Genomic DNA, 22444 nt, shown 5'->3' with positions numbered 1-22444 from the left:
AAATCCTCCTCTTGTCCCTGTAAAGGGAAAGGCATTCCCCCTCTATTGCAAATGATTTAATTCTTTTGATCCTTGAGGATAGTAAGGGAGAAATGTATATCAGAGTGTAATCCTCCCTCTTTTTTCTTAATTAATATGGTCGGGTCCGCCTAACCCCCAACTGCCTCTGAAAAAAAGGAAAGAAAGATGAACAATTATTTAGAATGGCAGGACCATGGGGAGTTAAAGGTATCACCTTATGAGTACTTTATGCTTAAACTCAGCCGAAGCATCTAATGGCTCCAAATGATATACATAACATTCTGCTTGACAGATTATCTTTCAATAAGTAAATAGTGCCTTAGTAAATCCACTGGAAATAATTATCTCTAAGGAAGGGATTGACAATGGCATTCAAAAAAAGAGAGGAAGGGATTGACATGACGATCTAAGACAGGTCTAATGCCCACTGCCCATCCTTCCTGTTGTGCAGATGTCTTGTATTCTGGCATTATACAGGACCCTGAGGGACTAATGTGCACGTCGCACATGCGTGTCGAGCTACACTCCGGAAGGGAAATTTAAGTTTTGGGTTTGCTCTTAAGGGTATTTCGGTAAATTTCTCCATGTAGTGACGTTGATATATAAGCCACATGTTAGGGTTGCCGGATGAGGTTTTATTCTTTTGTGTTTTCTTGGCCAAGAAGAAGAGACTTTGTAACCCTAGACCGAAATAGTGAAAATATTCCCCCCATGGAGGTAGGCAGTGCCGAACCATGTAAAATCTTGTGTGATTGTATGATTGTGTTTCTCTGCATCGTTCTTTTGGTATATTATTGCACATCGTGTTTGATCCGTGTTGAGAAGTATTTCTCGGATTTTCTACACTTCCTTTCAAGACAATGGTCACCTTGTCTTAAAGCCTTTCCAAAGAATTGTGGCAGTAGACTATATAAGCACGACACTATGAACAAGAACCATATGAGGTTATGAATTGGGTCCCTATTTATAATCTAGACTGCAGTCTACATACAAAATCAATTAGTATCAGGAGCTAGTTATGGGTACCATCCATCTAGAGTTCTAGACATGGATAACTGTGCTAACCGCATGCAATTACAGAAATGAAAGTAAGAATAACATGAAAACAGCATTCTACAATATAATATGATCTGACACTGTCGAGTTGAAATAAACTGACATTTTGTTGATGATCCTTTCTCGGGAATCATCAGATAGTTGGGTTCTCCAGTCAACAGATTGAGAAGATTGAGAGACACCCTGATCGAACACTAGCCCCATTGCCTCAGATACTGAAAACAACATGGAAATCAGGCGTACAAAAAAGGAGGGAGCTGTTTTATGGTTTCATAAATTCAATAAAAATAAAAGGTTTTTCCATACAAACTGGAAGAAGGAAAGAACTTGAAAGACATAAAAAAACCACAGCATGGATGCGATTATGACAATGGATACCACAAAAAACTATTTTCCTACAATCTTATATGCTAATACTTTTAGGCCCTGTTCATTTGAGATTATAATAACCAATGGTGAGGCCAAAAACTGTTATTGGACCAAAAATTAAAGTAATTTGAGTCCAATAATTGGTAGGCTCACGATCGGTTGTCATAATCTCAAACGAACAGGGCCTTAAAATTAAATTGAGTGAAACCATTAAAAAAATGGTTTTAAAGCTAAATATAATCATTTGTAGATTAAGTAATTCACGATACACACGCATCTTTTTATAGTCATTAGCAAGGTTTTAAATTTTGGTTTCGGGGGTAATTTCGTTCCTCACCTAAACCGAAATTTCAGCCTAAATCCCAAAATTTTGGTCAAGGCGCTTGAAATGTAATTTTTTTGGGCCAGCATTTCGGCTGAAATTACCGAAATTTCGGCAGAAATTCTGTAAAGGAATAAAAAATTAATATTTTATCAAAAATTTCGCCGAGACCGAAATTTGGTAAATTTTCGGCAATTTCAGTTTCGGAACGTTTTGGTTTCGGTCCTCCCAAATTTAAAACCTTGGTCATAAGATTATTTGCATAAAAAATTATTGCATGTCTCTTTGGATACCACTATTTAGGGACTAACCGTATTCAAAGTAGTTTGTAATATGTGAATCCCAAAAAAGGGTTTATGAACCCTAGCCCAATTATCCCAGAAACCTGTTTAAAAATTCTGTTTTATCATCGTCACATTCTATCCTTTTCTCAAAGGAATAATCATCAACACCGATCAACAATTAACATAAGAAAAACCAGACAAATGAACAATTAAAAAATGGAGGAAAGAGAGGAATTAGGGTTTGTGCATGAAAAGGAAATGTGAGGACAAACCTGAGATGAATCGAATCGGAGATCGCTCGGACCCAAATCCAAGAGGAAAGCGTGCAAGGATAAAAAGTGATTTCACGCTGTCTCTCGTTTCCAATTTATATGAACGAGTGCTGCTATGGAGACGGAGAGTAGAACCGAGACTGTAACCTAACAAATTCCTACATGCCACATGGCAAAATCAAGTGAGAGATTTCTAATGTTCGGTTAAGAGGCAATTTCTTCGGTTCCACTCTCGGTCCCAACTCGGTTTACCATGGAATGGATCAATGGAAGGGGTAGTTTTGCAATTTTCATGGGAAAAAGTGGAAAAGATTTCTAACGTGTTAGAACGCTATTTGTTCGGTTCCCAACTCGGTTAGCCCAAAAAAATCATTTTTATAGGATGATCTCAACCCTCCGATCTACAGTGGAACTGCCTATTATGGGAACATCTATAGATCGGAGCGCTAGGATTGTCCTATGGAAATGATTTTTTTTGGGCACAAGCTATTTAAGTTGTGGCTCGTCATACTGACGGTTTGGATCATCCTATAGTGTGGTCACGTACAGTACTTTTTAAAAAATACGGGACTATAAGGGCTTATACCATATAAAATCTCACATTTCTCACTCATTGTTTCTTTCTTTCTTTATTTTTTTACCTCACTCGTCGTTTGGGCCATAGAAACTGTGGTCCTGAGACTCCTTCATTGGATCTAAATTTATCTGAACCATCAATTTGATAGGCCCTACTTTGGATCTCGTATGGCCCAAACAACAACAACAATCAATGTACAATATAAGCTTGGATCAACTAATGCCAAAGTGAATGGGCTCATTGTGTTATAATGAGGTTGCAAGGTGCTGGACCATTCCTCTAATAAAAAAATTCAAACTGGTAATCCCAATTCCAAAAATTGATGTGGACCAAGGTTGACCTTGAGTGTCCATCTCAATATGATAAACAAATACCCGTTTGCTTGGTAGCCCACGAAACGCGAGGAAGTAAATGGAAAATCATACTTCCTTTTCACCAAAAACGGTTAAATGGGAAAGCATTATCTAGTCATTCAATGTCTCACGTTTGTCAGCCAACTTGGGACCAAAAACTATGGGGCGAATTTTTCACCAAAATCGAGCCTATTTTTGACGGAAAATCGTGGACATTTTTAAAACCTGAATTTCTCACTTTAAATCCAAAAAACGCTGTCACGACATCATGTAGCTGCTTGATCATGAACCCTCTTTTACACTGTTTTCAAACTAAAAGCCTGGATTCTAAAATCCGCATATCCTTAGGGGCCGTTTGCTGTTTGGATACGTGGATTTTAGAATTCGGGATTTCTTCAAAATTGTAGCTAAGAGACAAGAGAAGAAGTGGACCAGCCGTCATTTTTGACTCATTTTTTACCTCTCGCCCTTCTTTCCGACAACAAGAGAGCTGGCGATCGTCCCATGTTTCCAGGTTTTAGAAATCGTTGGATGTGGGAGAGATTTCTAAAACCTGATTTTCTCACTTAAAATCTAAGAAACGCTGCAGGGCAGCATACCAGCAGCTTGATCATGACCCTCTTTTACATCGTTTTCAAACCAAAAACCTAGATTCTAAAATTCGTGTATCCAAACGGCCCCTTAGTAGCCGAAGTTTTAATTTTCAGAAGAAAAGGAAAGAAAATGAGGAAAAAACTAAAGGAAAGTGAAGGAAAAATTATGTGGAAAAGGGAAAGACAAGGAAAATAAAAGAAAAAAGGACATTAAGGGCCCGTATGGATGCTGAAAAGATTTTGATTTGGATTCCTCACATTTGCAGCCCTTTCTGTATTGTGATTTAGATTCGGATCAGATCCTTTGATTTCCAAATCAACGGCTGACAATGAAAAAAATCAGATTTCGAAATATGATGTGGAAATAAGTAATTGGAAATCCACTGGCAATTTTCTTCACCCTCTTTGCTCATCAGCCTCTCCCCTCCAGTAGGAAGTACCCCATTCCCTCTCTGTCTCCCTCAACATGAGTATTCATTTTGTATTCAAAACTCAATTCCAAGTCCAAATACAAAATGTGAGGTATCTAAAACGGGCCCTAAAAATTAAAAAGGGTTATTGGAATTGTTGAAAAAAGGGTGGAAGGGAGCGTTGTTGTGTAGGAAATCCTATGGGTGAACTCTTAATGAAGGTCTAAGGGTTGTTATGGAATCAAGATGAATGTTTCTCAAGGAGTTTACGATTTCAAGAAAACAAGAAGTTGGTGGCAGTTGGTGGTTTTCGAGTTAACAAAGAAGAGTGAAGGTCACAGCTGAAAAAAAAACCAGGCTGGTCAAATAAACAAGGGAAGAATGTGGGATCGTTGGTGAATAGAGGTCGATTGTTGTGGAGGAAATCGGCTAGAATTTATGGGTATTAAAACTAAAACAGTGCTGGGTTTGTGTCCAACAAAAAGGGGTGGCTAAAGCTAAAAGAAAATGGCTCTCAATTGCTGTTGCAAGGTGGCTAAAGCTATCAGTCGACCGAAGATAAAGATGAGAGGGTTGACATGTTTTTGCTGAGCAAGGTAGCCTTTATATCATATATCAAAAAGCATAAAATCGTTTCCATCGGTACGTTTTTACAGAGGATTTTATCTCTGCTGGACATAAAGCCTTAAAATCGGAACCTTAAAGACCAAATGCTACTTTCTTGGTGAAGTTTCCCATTCCACAGAAGTGGAACAAATCTCTCATGCTTAAGACATGAACTTTTCCTACATAGAGTAGGTTTCCTAGTTTATCTAAAACAGGCTATCCTAAAATTCTCACAATTTTGTACTAACTTACTTTCTTAAATTCCTAAAAAAACTCTAAAATTCTTCTTGGATGAAACAAACTCTAATAAAGATTTTCAAACTCCTAATTCAACTAAGGCAAGGCTATTTCCAATAGGAAGCTAATAAATTAAATTAAATCAAAATGAACAAGGACATAATCTCGTCCAATTTGTGAATGACTGACCAATGGAAACATGATACATGATCTGACATAATCTGGCGTCTCCACAGGATCCAGTCGATGATCACAAAATTACAACATTATATGCAATTGATTCACCAAATGCCCTCTATGAAATGCATTGCATCTTTACATCTATAATGTAATGCTATTTAATTGTAAAATGTTCCCATCCCATGTCTTCTCGTGTTCATCACATGATGTGCTAGAGACAACAAAATAAAAGAGTAGATTCTTTTGCAGTTGGATCGGCTCTGTCAATGAGGCACTTCCATCTCAATCCATCTCTAAAGAAGCAATGCCATTTTGATTTTGCTAGAATGGGAGAAATGATACCAATTTACATGAAAATACAGCAGGAAAAAAAAAATATAACAGGCAGGATTAACATTTCACAAGAAACAGTGGGCTTAATCATATGCATTTTCAGCAGCAGTTCGAGATACATTGACGCCACAAGAGAGAGTGGGTTTAGGGTTATTTGACAGAATCAGCTAATTCAACCAGACCATGACTGATGATCTCTTACAATTTTCAATTTTTCCATAGAAAGAACTGATATTAGCGCGAATCCCTTCGATTAACCTTACAATTTTCCGGTCGGTCATGCTTGGGAGGCCAAAACACACGGTGCTTGATACATGGAAAAGTTGAACCCATCACCCCAACATCATCTTATACAGAAAATCCTCACCAAGACGCCAAGAGCGGATCTGCACGTAGTTATTCATAGGTTTCTGTTTAAGCATCTGAGGAAGAAAAAAAGAGAGAAGCAGTATCATCACAACAGAGTCCAATTCTTCACGTTCGAACAAATTATGAAATGACCATACATGGGATATTCACAACTCAGGATGCTAATTGTGTCTGACATCTCATTTTGAGAGAAAAAATCATCACATCCTAAGCAGCTAATTACAAGAAAATCCATGTATTCACCGTTTGATATATTACCAAATGGTGAATATATACATATATTTTTGGATCGCACACATGGTACATAGGATGTGGATGCTCAATACAGAATCTACCACTCCTAATGAAGAGATTATATTTAGATGATCCCTCGTTTAATTAGAACTTTAAGAAATCTGGTCACTGTTAGTTGATATGGTGTTTCATCAAACGATTTCATGATTTATCTATACATGTAAAAATATTATTACATCAAATTAGATTTAATTTTTCTTTGTGAGGTCTAATTGATGAGAATCATGAACATGAAATTTTTGTAGGAAATGATTAGACATGATTTGTATCCATGACTAATGACTCTCATATGGTGAAGGGACTCAAACAAAACTCAACTCAACTAAGCCTTTGTCCCAAACTAGTTGGGGTTGGCTAATGAATCCTTTAGAAAATTTTCATGAAGAAGGTGAAAGAATCTACCCTGCTCAAATTGACTAAGTCTAATCCTGACACTAGTTGGGTTCGTCTACATGGATCATTTTCTTCCATTCTCCCCTATCCAAGGTCATGGTTCTCTGTTATGTTCCTAGCCATCAAGTTTTTCCTCACTGTTTCTACCCAAGTTGTTATTTTCAGTCTGCCCCTACCTCTTTTTACGCCATCAATTTGGCACGAGTCACTTCTTCTCACTGGAGCATCCAGAGGCCCGCGTTGGATATGCCCAAACCACCTTAAGCGGTACTCTCTCATCTTCTCCTCAATTGGTGCCACCCCCACCTTTCTACAAATGTCTTCATTTTTAATTCTATCTAATCTTGTGTGGCCGCACATCCATCTAAGCATTCACATCTCCTCTACACTCATCTTATGCACATGCTGCTTCTTGGTGGCACAACATTCTGAGCCGTATAGCATGGCTGGCCTCACAACTGTCTTATAAAACTTTCCCTTCAATTTGGTAGGTATTTTATGGTCACACAGAACTCCTAAAGCATGCTTCCACTTCAACCAACCAGCTCTTATTATGTGGTTAACATCCTCTTGAATCTCTCCTGCCTTATGTAGGATTGAACCAAGATAGCGAAATACATCCCTCTTAGGTGCCTCCTGTCCAGTCATATTTACTACATCCTCGCCCCGCCTTACAGTACTAAAGTTGCACTCCATATATTCTTAGTCCTATTCAGTCTAAAACCTTTGGATTCCAAAGTAGTTATCCATAACTCTAACTTAGCATTATCTCCTGCTTTGGTTTCGTCAATTAATACTATGTGATCTGCAAATAACATACACCATGGCACCCCATCCTTGATACCCTCCGTAAGTTCATCCATAACTAGCATAGAAAGATAAGGGCTTAGAGCCGATCCTTGGTGCAGTCCTATTGTAATTGGAAACTCACTAGACTTGCCATCCGTAGTGTTTTTCACAACCTGTCCCAAGCCAGGATGAAGGAGGAGGGTTGGTGTCAGGTTGGTAGCCGGCTGTAAACTTTGCCACTCTTCTATAAAATGAATCCGGAATGGTGAAGGGACTATTCTGGTAAATTTTTGTAGGAATGGGCTCTTGTAATTCTCTAGACTTTGGAGGCTAATTATATTGTGTTGATGAACATTTAAGTAAAAGGAGTTTGCAGGAAATCAGAACCCCGAAAGGAAAGCAACTTAAGAGTGGCAGCTGAAACATACAACTAAAGCTAGAGGACCCTATCAGATTCCACTTTTACTAGAGCTATAAACTCAAAAGGGATGAATTTTTATAGGGCCATCATCTCAAAAAAGAGGATAAAGAGATAAAAATTACAAATCTGAAATTGTTTTAAATGCATGCAAACCACATGTACAGTGGAGATGTGTCCTATAATCAACCATGATATTCAGCAATGCTAAAATTCCTCAACAATATTGGATTCCCATACTTAGTTTATATAAATAGTAGCAATATAAGGGATTGGATTGGACCCCTAGCTCAAAGGTCAGGGCTTTGTTTCTTTGACCTAGAGGTTGGGGGTTCAATACACCCCCCACCCCATCCCACCATCACCCAAAAAAAAATAGTAGCAATATAATATAATATTATGAGGCTTATTTTTAGTTATAATAGTAAATGACATAAATTTCAAAAAAAAAAAAAATTAAAATTAAAGTTTCAAGAACATGCATGCAATCACAGGTACAATAGAGATGTAGCAATATGATATTATCATGCTTATTTTTAGTAATAATAGTTATAACACATAAGCACTAACACTATATAACAGGAGACAATGAAGAGAAGTCAAAATATAGTCCACATGAATTTTACTCTTTGTAAGATGCAGTTGACTGACATAATTCAAGAAAAAAGTAGAAATAAAGACTAGCCTTTCATAAAGACAACCATTAAAAAAAAAGAAGAGCCTTTCATAAAAAATTAAAAAAAAGCTTTTCATAACGACAATGTCTCAAGGATAATATCATAAATCACAATCACTAATATCTAAATCGATTATCCAAAATAGATATCATTAAAAATCTACCAAAAATAGGGGCGTTTCTTCTTATAAGTGTTTTGGGTGCATGGAAAGGATACATTTCCCTGGAAAATCAATGGAAAGCAGCCATGAATTTAACTTTTTGTCAATTTTTCATGTGATTGGTTACATGGAAAGGGAAGAAAAGATACGTTATTGTTTTAGACTTTAAAGCAAAGCAAAAAACAATAGACTTTAGCCAGCTACCTAAACTCCCCAAACCACATTTCTGAGCTATAATCTCGAATGCTAGTTCCCATGCAGCAAACAAGTCCCATCAGCGGATAAATAAATGTATGCAGAACCAAGAGAAAAGGTCTACCACTTGAATGAAATTACTACAATAACAAATGCAATGCAAACTATTGTATCACCCAAATATATACTTTTCTTTTTTAATGATAAAGAGCAAATGACAAATAGCATGCATGATGTGGGAAGCAAATTAGTAGGCTTGTTCTGTTTTGGTTGTCAAGTTGGCTGGTATCAGATTTTTTGCTAAGAGCAATTTGGTTAATATATTTTTTTCTTGTAGTGCTAAGAAACTGCTGAATTGAAGAATGAATCTAACTACATGCTGCCATTTCTATTGCATATCAGAATGTTTCTGTGAGTGTGATGAATTTTACCGATTATCTAAGAAGAGGATACCACACACCGAAAGCATCTCAAACTCTGAGTAGTTGCATCTTATTTGCAAATGCGATTGCAATCCAATCCGGCTGGAGAGACGACCACTGCAGCTGGTTGATTTCTGACCCCGCCAAGTACACCAGGTTCGGATCAATCCCATTCGGATCTGCGACTGTTGGCAATTCCCAAATGAGGGCCTGAGAGTCGTCCCCTGCTGAACAGATATGGCGGGAACTTGTCGGGGCCCAGGCGATGGCATTCACGCTCGCTCGATGCCTCTGCAATTCGGCAACAGGCATCGTCGGAGATCGGATGTCCAAAATTACCACCTTATTACTATCCATCAAGACCGTCGCCATATACCTGTTGAAGTATATATGATTAAATAACACCAAGTCTAACAGCTTAACCTTTTGGAGTAATTGGTTGTTTCACATGGTATCAGAGCTATTGCCTCACAATAGGTCTTGGGTTCAAAACCCAACAATTCCTTGATATTAAAAATCCACACGTACGGCCAACCCAAATAAGAGGGCCACACGTGAAGGGAAGTGTAAAAATATAAATGATTAAATAACACCAATTCTAACAGCTTAAGCTGTTGGAGTAATTAGTTGTTTCACATGGTATCAGAGCTAATTGCCTCACGACCAAGGTTTTAAATTTCAGCTGAAATCCGAATTTTCAGATTTCGGTCAAGACCGAAACCGAAATCCGAAATTGGCAAAATGTACCAAATTTCGGTAATTTCGCCGAAATTTCGGAAAATACATTAATTTTTTAATCCATTACCAAATTTCAGCCGAAATTACTGAAAATTTGGCCCAAAAAACCGAAATTTCGAGGCCCTTTACCGAATTTCAGCCGAAATTTCAGTTTCGGTGGCGACCAAAATATACCCCGAAACCGAAATTTAAAACCTTGCTCGCGACAAATCCAGGACTCAAAACCCAAGAACTTCTTGATATTAAAAATTCGGCCAACGAGTAGTGTTGAAGTATTACTGAATAAATAACAACAACTCTAACAGCTTAAGCTTTTGGAGTAATTGGTTGTTCCACATGGTATCAGAGTTATTGCCTCAATCCTGAGTTCAAAATCCAACAACTCCTCGATATTAAAAATCCAGGTATACGGCCAACCCAAAAAGGAGGGGCCAAGCGGTCATAGGGAGTGTTGAAATATAAATGACTAACAAAACCAACTCTAACAGCTTAAGCTTTTGTTGTAATTGGTTGTGTCACATGGTTTCAGACCTATTCCTCACAGCACGTCCTATGTTCAAAACCCAACAACTCATTGATATTAAAAATTCAGCCAACACGAAGTGTTGAAGTATAAATGATTAATTAAATAACACCAACTCTATAAACTTAAACTTTTAGACTAATTACTAGTTTCACAATACCTCAAGTCCTGCTTGTTCCAAGCCAGTCTAAGCAGCGGCGTATCAGGCTGAGGGCTCTCATAGATGATAGTAGAGTGCTCTTTATCCCTCAAATCGAAAATCCTCACCGACCCATCAGCAGAAACAGAAGCAAAAACCCCAGCCTCTCCCCAAGCAATATCATAAACCTCCTTATCATGAGCTATAAGCTGTGTCTCAACAACCCCCCTCTCAATATCCCAAATTGTACAAGTAGTATCAATACTAGACGTCCCAATTCGCCTAGGCTCAAGCTCATTCCAATCAAAAGACGTTAGTGGCGCGCAAAATTGGCTAGTCTTACTGTTATTAAGCACTGATCTCTGTTCAATTAGGGTTTTTTTGACCCCATCAGATGAATCTTTGATATCCCAGAGACGAAGAAAGTCTCCAGAGGAGGCAAGAAGATCAGATTTTCTCAAAAGGGTTTTGTTAGGGTTTGGTTGGAACATGAGTTTGGTGGGTGGGTAAGGATGATCAAAGGAGAGATTTGGGTCGGTTTTAAAAGTTTGAGTTTCTTCATCAAATGAGAGAATATCGACTTTGTTTGTGTATTCTTCTAAGAAACTACCAACGGCTAGACGGTGGGTTTTGGGGGTTTCAGTTGAGGAAGAAAAGGCAACTGCATAGATGGGAAATGGGGAATCATATGTGAATATGTTGTTGTTGTTAGTGCTGGTTTTTGGATGGGATTCTTGGGTTGAATTCTCCATTTCTGGGTTCAATGAGAAAAAGAGTAAGTAAGGGTTTTCGATTTTGAGATTATTTTTTTTTGGTGAGGTACCAGGTGTTTGATGGGGTTAGATAATTAGATCGGGTTAGATGGGTAGAGAGAAATTGGGAATGGTCAAAGAGAGGAAAAGTAGAGACGTTTTACTTTTCTTATAACAGTACAAGGAACACGTGGTAGAGTGGAAGACTACGGACCTGGATTTCTACCGATCATTCCATGCTAGGCTAGTGACATTGGAATTTGATAATTGCACTAACTCACCTTGTCTTTTCTTTCTTAATTTGCTTCACAGGCATTTTGGTATCAGCAGAAGCACAACCCTATCTTGATATTTGCACAAACCCTGCAGTCTTTTCTTCTTTAATTGGCTTGTGAGAGCTTTTTGGGGAAATGTACGGCAAAATATTAAAATATGGTTGTGCTGATACCATTTCCCTTGTGGTAACTGTGATAACCTTTGACAGCTGGTTTATTAGTATAAGACAAGGTAAGTCTGTGCAATTATCAAAACATGGTATGGTGAATAATTCTGTTTTTTTTTTTTTGGTAGGTAAGGTGATATCTAAGCATCTAACTTGCAAGGGATGAGAAACAAAGCCTCAACCATTAACCTACTTTACGTCTGTACCAAAGAAAAGAGAGTGGAATTGAAATCATAAACAAAGCCTCCACTTGTGCTTCTTTTACATGATCGGCATCCTTGATCTCTGTTTGTATCCTAATATAAAAATATTATTAAAAAGTTATTTTTAAATAATATTATTAAAAAGTTATTTTTAAATATTTTAATTATTTATAAGTTTGTTAATAGATTTCAAAAAGTATGTTATTCTTTCTTCCTTCCTAAATGTTTAGTCCCACCTTCACATTCAAAAGTAAGAAAAGAGATCTGGTGTTTATAAAACTTTCTTATTCTTCTTGCAATGTAAATGACAAAAGGAAACGGGAGTAGACCTGGCAAACAGGTAACCCGCGCGGTACGGGTACGACCGCGGGTACGTACCAGCGGGTAAGGGTAAAAAATACCCGCATTTCTATGGATAGGCTTTTCACTAACTCAGACCCAACCTGGCAACCCGTGCGGGTTGGGTAAACCCGCGGGTAACCCAGGAAAACTCCAGTCAATGTGGGATCTGGACCCAATGAATGACCGACCAAATCAACGGTCAACATTATATGATCTGCAATCCGATCAAGTTACTTATTGCTTGCTTGTGTTGGACGCTAATCTTGTTCCTCAAGAAACTCGCATTTGATGGTAGCAGCCGAAAAAAAAAATAGACAAAAAACTTTTCAAACAAAAACGTAGGCAACAATCTAAGCAACTCCTCCACTGTGCACATGGCTATGTTCATAGTAATCTGAACCATCAATCCAATAGGTCACATCATAGATGAGACTCATGCCGAAAACAGCAAAATAATCAGAAGAAGAACTGTTATTTTTATCCGAACTGCGAAAGCACTTCTAAAAGCATATAATCAGAAGAAGATCTTAAAAGGGTTTTTGTTTTTTGACCGGTAACCCGCGGGTACGAGGGCCTGACCCAGACCCACCCACTAGTCACGGGTGCGGGTATATTTTTTGGCGGGTAACAAAATTGGTACCCGTACCCCCAAATTTTGCTACAGGCCGGGTGTACCCACGGGTACGGGAGCCATTTTGCCGGGTCTAAATGGGAGTCCTGTCGGTGTGGGCCCATAGATGGGATTTGACAAAAACGAACCGAGTAAAACAGGTGTGTACACACAATATCATGCATGTGTGCCTGGCTCGAAGTTTTTGTATTTTATTTTATAAGATTAATAAAATAATTATTCAAAAAATTGTGAATGATAAAATTTGGGCGCTGATATTTTTTCCCCTTGTAGGCTATTCTCCCCCCCCCCCCCCCCCACGGCTGGCTAACGTTTTCCCACCATTTGACCGGTCTCTCTCTCTCTCTCTCTCTCTCTCTCTCTCTCTCTCTCTCTCTCTCTCTCTCCACACACACACAACCGGAACAGTTGGTGGGCCCAACAGAAACCGTTGGTGGAATGGTGGGCCCCATCTTTGAACAACGTAGGCCCTGCCCATACCACACCATAGGATAATCCAAACAGTCCTTTTGATGGGCCATAAACGTAAATAGGTTGCGTCCCAAAATATTATTTCCATAGGCTGATCCTAGCCCCTTGTAGGCTATCCCCCTCCCCCCCCGTAACGTTTTCCCACCATTTGACCGGTCCCTCTCTCTCTCTCTCTCTCTCTCTCTCTCTCTCTCTCTCTCTCTCTCTCTCTCCACACACACAACAAGAATAGTTGGTGGGCCCAACAGAAACCGTTGGTAGAATGGTGGGCCCCATCTTTGAACAACATAGGCCCCGCCCATACCACACCATGAGACACAAAGAAAGTACTCAGTGGGCACCACCAATTGGAAAAGTAAGCACCCCTTGGAAAGACATTGGCCTACACTTGGCTCCTTAGGCTAGGTTCTTTACTTGTTCATTCGCATCACTTTCTATGTAGTAGGGTATTATTTGCATTTGAACTTAATCCATGTCTTTAAATGTCATTTACTAACCTAAGGGCAGTTTAGAAAGTGAAAGTGTATTAGGACTGAGATTCTCTTTTTTTTTTTTTTTTTCGGAGTTAGTTTTGAATGAAAATGAATTAGGGATTTCGGAGTTTTGCAAGTTTTCTTGCTTGTATTTAGATGAGAAATTAAACTATGATTTGAAGTTTTGTCCCCTTTTCTCCATCTAATTTCCTTGTTTAATAGAAGGTTTTTTTTATTGATTTAACATAACTCTGCATCCCCCGTGTAAAGCTCATCAGCACCACAAGAGGCAGATTTGTCAAAGGTCATTGGAATGACATTCCTGCTCCAAGAGTGTCACGTCCGACCCCACTGTGTAAATATTATCAGGTTCTAGGTCTCAACCCACCCCAGTTGGGTCCGCCTGTTGGAGATGCTAAAAACGTATCTACAAAAGGAGAGCGAGGGTTTATATATATATGAGTTAAGTGAAGCTACACATACGTGTAGCTAACTTAGCTACACCGACGGCTTAAAATACAGTGGGCCCACTTTATTTGGGTGATCCAAACCATTCATTTGATAGGACCTCACATTGATAGGGTGTACCCAAAAAATCAGCTCCATTGGATGATCTCAACCCTTCAAACTGTGGAGGCAAAAATGGACAGATTTGTGAAGGTTTTTACACGTCCATTTTTGCCTCCACAAATCGTAGGGTTGGGATGATCCTATGGAGCTAATTTTTTGGGCACACTCTATCGATGTGAGGGCCCATCAAATGAATGGTTCATCACCCAAACAATGTGGGGCCCACTGTATTTTAAGCCGTTGGTGTAGCTAAGTTAGCTACACGTATGTGTAACTACACTTTCTCTCTCTCTCTCTCTCTCTATATATATATATATATATATATATATATATATATATATATATATATATATATATATATAGAGAGAGAGAGAGAGAGAGAGAGAGATAATGTGGGGCCCACTATATAGCCCATGAACTTTCTCTCCCTTTCCCATGTGGGATCTTACAACCTATCCGATGTGGGATCTAACAAAGAGCTATATCTAGAAGACAAGCATTGATCGGGCTCCCCCTCCTCTACTAATCGAGCAAGCTTCTTGATTGAGATTTGGGTTCTTGGAAGTTTCAGTTGAGATTTTGAAAGAAACCCTCCCTTAACTCATTTCTAGGTCAGATTTAAGCTAAGCAAGCAAGGAGTATTGAAGGCAATTAATATACTTTCAGGAAACTCTAGAGCTGACCCTACCAACTACTGAATTTGTTGGCTAATGCCCCACTTGGGTTCTGGGTAAAATCGAAGAAACAAAACAGAATTGTGCCCTTTGAAGTAGTAGTAATTAGGGTCTGTAATTTGATTATAAGTTGCCATTCAGTTCTGGAACTTCATTGAGGAATTTCCAAAGATAATTGTGATAATTAGCCCCTCCATTGAGATACTTGTAATTTCATTTTGAGTGGGGCAAAACCGTCCGTCACCGCTTTGATTCCAAGTTCATGGTGATGCTCAGCTACATATTGGTGGTTGTTGCTATAGTTACTCAAACACCATTTTTTTTTTTTTTTGAATTCTTGCTACCAAGGTTGTGAACGGATAAGAAATGTAAGTGCTCCTTAGGAACCGTATCCCATGCTTCTGTCATCAATTGGAAAGGGTGCAGCCACAACAACCAAGTTGCTGTTGAGTACTAGTTGTTTTGTTGGGCTAAACTACTCTTGGTTTTTACTCAACTTGAGTTGAATGGAAGGGTTATATACAGAGACATGTAACAAGGGTTTGTCTGTCCGGTCATCCTGACTATTGTGGATGCATCCTAACTTTTAAATCTCAGAACATAGGAAGTATTAATAGCCTATGCTCACATCTATGTGCTAAAACAGAATCAGAGAATGTGAATCACTTAAGTTTTGGGCAGAAACTTAAGTCAATTGAGACAAAAAAATTCCATTAATATTTTTAATCCACTTTGATTGTTAATGATTTGGTAGACTCTTAGATCAAACCAGTGTTGTATGAATTCGGATTAGCGTGTCGGGATCCGACACAGATTCGAGGTGTCGGATTCGACAAACCCCCAAAAGTAGGATTCGGATTCACTAATTTTCAAAATAATATATATATATATATATATATATATATATATATATATATATATATATATATATATATATATATATATAGAGAGAGAGAGAGAGAGAGAGAGAGAGAGAGAGAGAGAGAGAGAGAAAAGTGTTTCTTCTCCGGCCGACTAGAGATCATTCTCTAGTCCGCCACCCAAAAACACATGGGTCCCACATATTTTGTGCTGATCTAAAGCATTCATTTGATAGGCCCTATCATAGATATGGTGTGTACCAAAAATCAGCTCCATAGGATCATCCTAACCCCTCCATTTGTGGAGGACAAAAATGGGCAGATTTGTGGACAAATAATGTCTGTCCATTTTAACCTCCACAAATGGATGGGTTAGGATGATCCTATGGAGCTGATTTTTGGTACACACCCCATCTATGTAAGGGCCTTTCAAATGAATGCTTTGGATCATCCTAACAAAGTAGGCCCCAATGTGATTGGGCGCTTAAGCTCACCACCACTTTCCTCTCTCTCTCTCTCTCTCTCTCTCTCTCTATATATATATATATATATATATATATATATTCACAAAAATTTTGAGGGTAGAGGGTAGAGGCGAGTTTTGTATTAAGAGAGTTAAAAGGAGGAAGGGGGTTGATGTTCGAGGGTCGAGGAGCTAGGGTTTTATTGAAAGAGTACGGGTTGTGCTTTTATATAAAAAAAGTTAAAAAGAAAACACGTTTAAAGGGAAAATATACAGGATTGGCATTTCAAAAGAGACAACGATGAATCGGATTCGCTTGAAAGAATGGGATTCGTGCAGGATACGGCTGCAAAAAAGAATCCAGGTGTGTCCCAAGTGAATCCATGTCCGATTCTGATGTGGAGACGTGTCAACACGGATTCGGCATAGGGAGGCAAAGAATTCATGCAACATAGGATCAAACCCTCAGTAAACATAAAGAAGTGTTTGGTTAGTGTGTTTGAGGAAGTATTTTGGTTTCAACTGCAAAAAGGAATCTCCTAACAAGCACTCAAAGCCACAAGAGTTTAACTTCCGCGCACTTGTCCTGCCTCACAAACCCATCCAGAAGGGCCCACAATGGCAACACCAATGTGACAGTATTTGCCCCACTTAGCAGCTAATCCTGTTTCCAAGCCTACACGGCTAAACAAAAGATTTTGATATTGATTTTCACTTATTCAAGACGAAGTCTTAAGCAAATACATTGATGCTGGTCTTAGTGATGTGGTGGATTTTGAAAGCACCATACAATGTTCTACGATTAATGATAAGCACAAAAAGATTTTAAATAAACCATGTTTACATGGAAAACTCTTCAAACATGAAAGAAAAAACCACGGGATCATGTCAATCCACTAACAACAGAAAAGAAGCATAGGCCTCATGCACTGTCATTTATCATCAACATTTTCTTATTTATAAGAAATACATCAATGTGACTTTGGTAAATACCCCTCATGTAATCCTCCGTCATTTATCATTAACATTTTCTTCTTTCCATCACTAATCTTCTTTTATCATCATTGTTTTCATTGCTCCGTAAATATTCATCCTCGTGTGACTCTCTGGACGTCTTCAATTGGGAATGGGTCAATCTCCATGGAGAGGTTTATATATCATGGTGCGTCCTGCATTGTACTCTATAATTTTGCATAGTTCTGTACCGAGAGAAATACTTTCGCTACAAAATGGCGTAAAAAGGCGTTGTACATTTTTAGAGGTAATCGTCAACTTGATTTGCCTCTCTCCATATGTGGGTGACTCTTCACTTTTTTTCGTTTTCTTCAATATTTTCACTATGTCAACAAGGAGCCTATATGCACTTTGAGGATAATGTTATTCACAATTTATTGCTTAAACTGAGGGTTTTGAATCAGTAACAATCCAAAGCTTACAATGCCTTTAAAAGGAGCTAGCTGAGCTGTTGATCAGGAGCTTCTAGACATGGTCATAGTAGAAGGTGACTCTTTGAACGTGATTAATTGGTTGAAGGGAAGTGCGGCTTAATCATGGCGGTTTGCACAGTTAATAGATGAGATATCGGACTGAGTGCGGGAACTTCCATTGAATTACATCATGTGAGAAGATCGGCGAATAGTGACGCGATCGTCTATCTAGGGAGGGGGCTTTAAGGGTGGAATTGTAAATCTTTGACTTTCTCTCTCCTTGATTGGCTGTTGTATTTGTATGGTTTTTGTTGTTTCTTTGTATTATCTGATCATCTCGAACGCAGGGGTTCTCCCTGTGTTTCTTTCTTTATTAATTCAATTCTTTGCTATTAAAAAAAAAACAAAAAAAACAAACAAACAAACAAACGCTAGCTGAGCTAATGCAGTCCATAAGATGAATGGATTCGAAGAAAGTGGCCAATGGAATGCCGGTTAACCATTACTTTACAAATCCCATATTCTAGTAATATTTTTACTTTTAACTGAGGGATTTGTATTCTTTTCTAAACAATTGTCTTCAAGTTTCACCCAATAATAACCCATCAAATTGTGAAAAATAAAAAAGAATATCTTTCCCTACTATAAATATAGAAAGTATAGCACTGAGGGGATTTTTATCTGTTTTGATTTCCTTAGAATGGGGTAGGTAGAGGGACACTAGCTGATGTTAATTGGTTGAAGGTTGAATGGTTTGGTTCTCACTCTCTGGCACTGAGAACGAGAGACAATTGGCTCAACACTGCCACCTGAGTGGTCAATTAGTGAAAGATGTTTAGGCGGTCGACACAACTAGGCCTGTCCACTTCTTGTGCCATTCCCTCTTCTTGAGTGGAAAAAGATAGATTTCGGTTAATAGGTTGGATACCCAAATAACATGGATTCTTGGGATTGAAAAGTTGGGGTTAGATGTTGAGAGGCAGATTTGTTACTGCACTAGGTGGAGTCGAAGTTCAGATTGGCTTCTTCAACCTTATTTGTATTCTCCATTTCACTTATACTGGAGGCTTTTGAGCATAATTTAATGAAAATAGGGGAGTGTGTCATGTTCCTAATGTGAGACCTTTTCCTTGTGGCCCATGGACCCAATTTGTAGAGAGAGTTAGATTGGTCTCCCTTCTCTTTCCTTTGTTGCTGGAGTTCATGCCTCCCTTTTTACTTGAAGTCTTCTCTTCTTCTTTATAAGATTCCTTCTTCTTCTTTCTTGAATCCTTTCTTCTCTTTCTTCCTCTCAGGAGCTTACAAGGTATCTCAAAACTTGGTAGAGAATCAGTCATTAATGCATAAGAGAAAATAAATTTATGGGGAAATGTCACTAGCCACAACACTGTAAGAAGTTGTTGCTGGTTGTGTTTGACCTAGAGTAGTAGGAAAACAGGGGGCACAATACTTAAGTGGTAACCCTTAAGGCACATTTGGCTACCATGAATTAATTTTCATGATAAATTGGCTTCTTCAAGTGGTGAGGGAGGCTGGGAGAGGGATAGGTACAATAGGGACCGAGTGAGGAGAGGGAAAGACGAGCCTGAAAAATCAGAAAACAAAAAACTCTACTCAGAATACAATCTACTTTTTCCTGATTTTTAGTCACTTACCCTCATCTCAGTCATGCCTTCTCAAATCTCTCTCCTTCTCCCACCCACCATACCTCTCTCTCACCACTTGGAGACACAAATTTATCATGGAAAAAAAAAATTCCTGCCAGACATGGCCTTAGATTATTTTGGTTAAGGTGTTGGGATCCTTTTCATGTTTTGACCTTCTATGTACTAATTTGCATTCCTTTGCGATCGCACCCGTGGAAAATACAAATAATAACTGATAAAATGGATGTGTTTGGAGTGCAAAAACATCTTGTGATTCAAGATAATGATACCTACTCATATTTATTCGCAATGATACGCAAAGTCTTTGTTAGAATATGTCATAAAAGCTATTGTTTTGTAACACAACTTTGATTATAGTACTGATTTTATGACTATTATTGGTAATTAAAAGGAATGTGTAACATGGATCAATAGAAATTGAACACGTATTTTCCTAGGTAACAATGTGAGAACATCATGCGCATATATTAACTGTAGACTAATTACTCTCACAGTTATTGTTGAGACCAGACATCTCTTCAGGTAGACAATTGTCATTGGGCCTTGTCTCAATCACTAGGATAGAGACCTTAAGCTGGCAGAATGAGTTTTGCACATAGTTTATGCTTTGAACCAGATCAAATAAGCTTAGAATAACTTGTGGACGAGGTATTGTAATATAGTTACTCCACATAATCTAGAACCCTAGCCAATAGTTTTGATAAATGGTTTATCAAAGGATTTCTATGTGTGTGTTGTTTCAAAAAGAATTTACGAATGTAAAGGGCATTTTGGTTAATTATATCCTGGTTGCAAGCAACCCGATTGCATATCTACGATTGCGGTAGCGATAATCTATCTTAAGGGTAGTTTTACACTAATAACGCGCCACTACCACTCGAATTTCCTTTATTTCTAGAAATTTTCGTTTAAATCTTGTTTACGGAAATTTCGTACTCCTCATCATAACTATGATATACATCACTTAGATTTTTGAACTAATTTATGTACCTCCAAATTACCCAACAACACAACCGGTCAGGGACATATATAAGAGGAGGCATGGATGAATTTAATGCTTGCATGGTACCATTGGCGACAAAGCACATCTTCGAGGTTGCAATATTTTGTTTGTGCATGCATGCATGGTCCGTGCATCAAAATCATTATTGTGGGTCATGGTCCATGTGCACTCTGATGCATTTGTCCACATTCATATGGAGATGCATGCATGGTGGCCAAAACACTGTCTCTGTCTCTCAACCTTGACCCAGATAGGAAGTTACCCATATTCTTTTTTGCTATTAAATTACTATTCATGCCTTGTACTAGATTCCAACAGTTGTAGAGCAATGTATCCATGGAACAATACAAAGGCTTCTATTGATTCTATATGAATGATGATAGTAAATAGTGGGACCTATTAGACAATGTTACAATCAGGACTCGTACCTACATAAATGGGTCCTCTTTTTTTTTAGCAGAGGTATGTCGAGGCTGTATGTTTTCCTTTCACAAGACATAAAAGTGCTTCCGCTAGTGATGGAAAAGGCATCTTCATGTGAGCTAAGTTGCCTCCTCTTTTACAAAATAATAAATTAAACCAAGGGATGGGAAGAACCTAAATCAGTTTCGAGGATAAGGGGGAGGAGTGCTGAAACCCAAATGGTGGCCACAACAAATATACTTATTTCTTTTATCGAAACATCATGATATGAAGGTACATACTTTTGGTCGTTGACCTAGAGAGAGAGAGAGAGAGAGATGATTGTCGATATGGTGGGCCGCTAATACTAGTGTGGGGATTGTACAATCCTAACCGTTTGATTTATGCAAGTTTTTCCTTTCAATGTGGACCCCTTCTCTCTCTCTCTCTCTCTCTCTCTCTCTCACACACACACACACAGACACACACTCACTCTTTATTTTGGCCTCAAATTTGAGGAAATCAACGGTGCCCATCCATCTACAATCTACATTTAAGTTTGTATCACACTAGATCAATATGCCCACATTTGCCTCATGTATAAGGAAGGCGAAAGCCGAGGGAGCCATTCTTGGAAAGGTTAATGTGTATACATCTTTTCATGGTGGGCTTGCTTCTTTTGTTTTGTAGGGTCGATCAACTCAACTCAACTCACCCACAATCATGTGCAGTTTTCATTAATTTCGTTTTTTTATTTTTCGTTTTCTTGTCACTATTGATTTTGGACTAAAAAAAGCCAAAAGTGGAATATGAACATCAAACTCAATCTTTTAACTCCTAATTCTTGGGACTGTCTAGTAAAAATTCTAATACAGAAGTTTACCATATGAAATCCCCACTTGGTATTTTGGTAGTCGACTGATTACAAATATTCTAGATTGAGGGGTTTAGAGTCGCCACCTCTATGATAATTTTCTAGGCAATTTCACATAAAGTCATTTGGGGACTCAGTTATGCAAGAGAGAACAGCCACCTCATATGAATTAAATGAATTAAGACAAGGGTTTTGCAATTTTTTTACACGTATTTTCAAACTTTTACTCTTGTTTTGATAAAGACGTCTAAAAGCATGTGTAAATTTAAGTTCCCAAGGCACCTTAACGGGTGCCCTTAGGGCACACATTAGCAAAACCCTTAAGGGCAAAATCTAGATTAAATGAAGAGTAATGATGGGAAACAGAGAATATGACCTAAAACACGACCCAACCAATTGATTCTTTAAACAACATGACAAGTGACGTGAGCAACCCCTTAGATTTACGAAAATCAACAAA

General features: G+C 38.4%; 2 protein-coding genes across 5 annotated transcripts in view; both read right to left on the bottom strand.

Moving 5' to 3' along the window:
- The window catches only part of LOC143887987 (mediator of RNA polymerase II transcription subunit 15a-like), a 29495-nt gene extending 27012 nt beyond the window's left edge, over positions 1–2483 (bottom strand). The window contains exons 1-2 of the mRNA XM_077392252.1: positions 2325–2483; positions 1181–1292 (exon numbers count right to left, since the gene is read on the bottom strand). Of these exons, the coding sequence (XP_077248367.1) occupies positions 1181–1281 (101 nt within the window). The 5' untranslated portion in view covers positions 1282–1292; positions 2325–2483. The remainder of the gene's footprint in view (positions 1–1180; positions 1293–2324) is intronic.
- A 3171-nt stretch (positions 2484–5654) lies between these two features.
- On the bottom strand, positions 5655–11631 carry TTG1 (Transducin/WD40 repeat-like superfamily protein). 4 transcript variants are annotated; one of them, XM_077392247.1, is made up of 3 exons: positions 10752–11631; positions 9340–9706; positions 5655–6035 (listed from the first exon to the last, which is right to left on the bottom strand). In XM_077392247.1, exons 1-2 carry the CDS (start codon positions 11480–11482, stop codon positions 9379–9381), a joined length of 1059 nt encoding a protein of 352 aa, XP_077248362.1. In that variant the 5' UTR covers positions 11483–11631; the 3' UTR covers positions 5655–6035; positions 9340–9378. The 4 variants fall into 4 exon arrangements, with proteins under 4 accessions (XP_077248362.1, XP_077248364.1, XP_077248365.1 ...); XM_077392249.1 differs by having other exon boundaries at positions 5655–5999; XM_077392250.1 differs by having other exon boundaries at positions 9369–9706.
- Positions 11632–22444: the final 10813 nt, after the last annotated feature.

The sequence above is a fragment of the Tasmannia lanceolata genome, unplaced genomic scaffold (genome assembly GCF_043159265.1).
Source record: "Tasmannia lanceolata isolate RefF3 unplaced genomic scaffold, GAP_Taslan_0.1 ptg000012l, whole genome shotgun sequence".
In the NCBI taxonomy this organism is placed as follows: Eukaryota; Viridiplantae; Streptophyta; class Magnoliopsida; order Canellales; family Winteraceae; genus Tasmannia; species Tasmannia lanceolata.
Note: the sequence above shows the minus strand (reverse complement) of the source record. Positions and strands in the feature narration are given on the sequence as shown.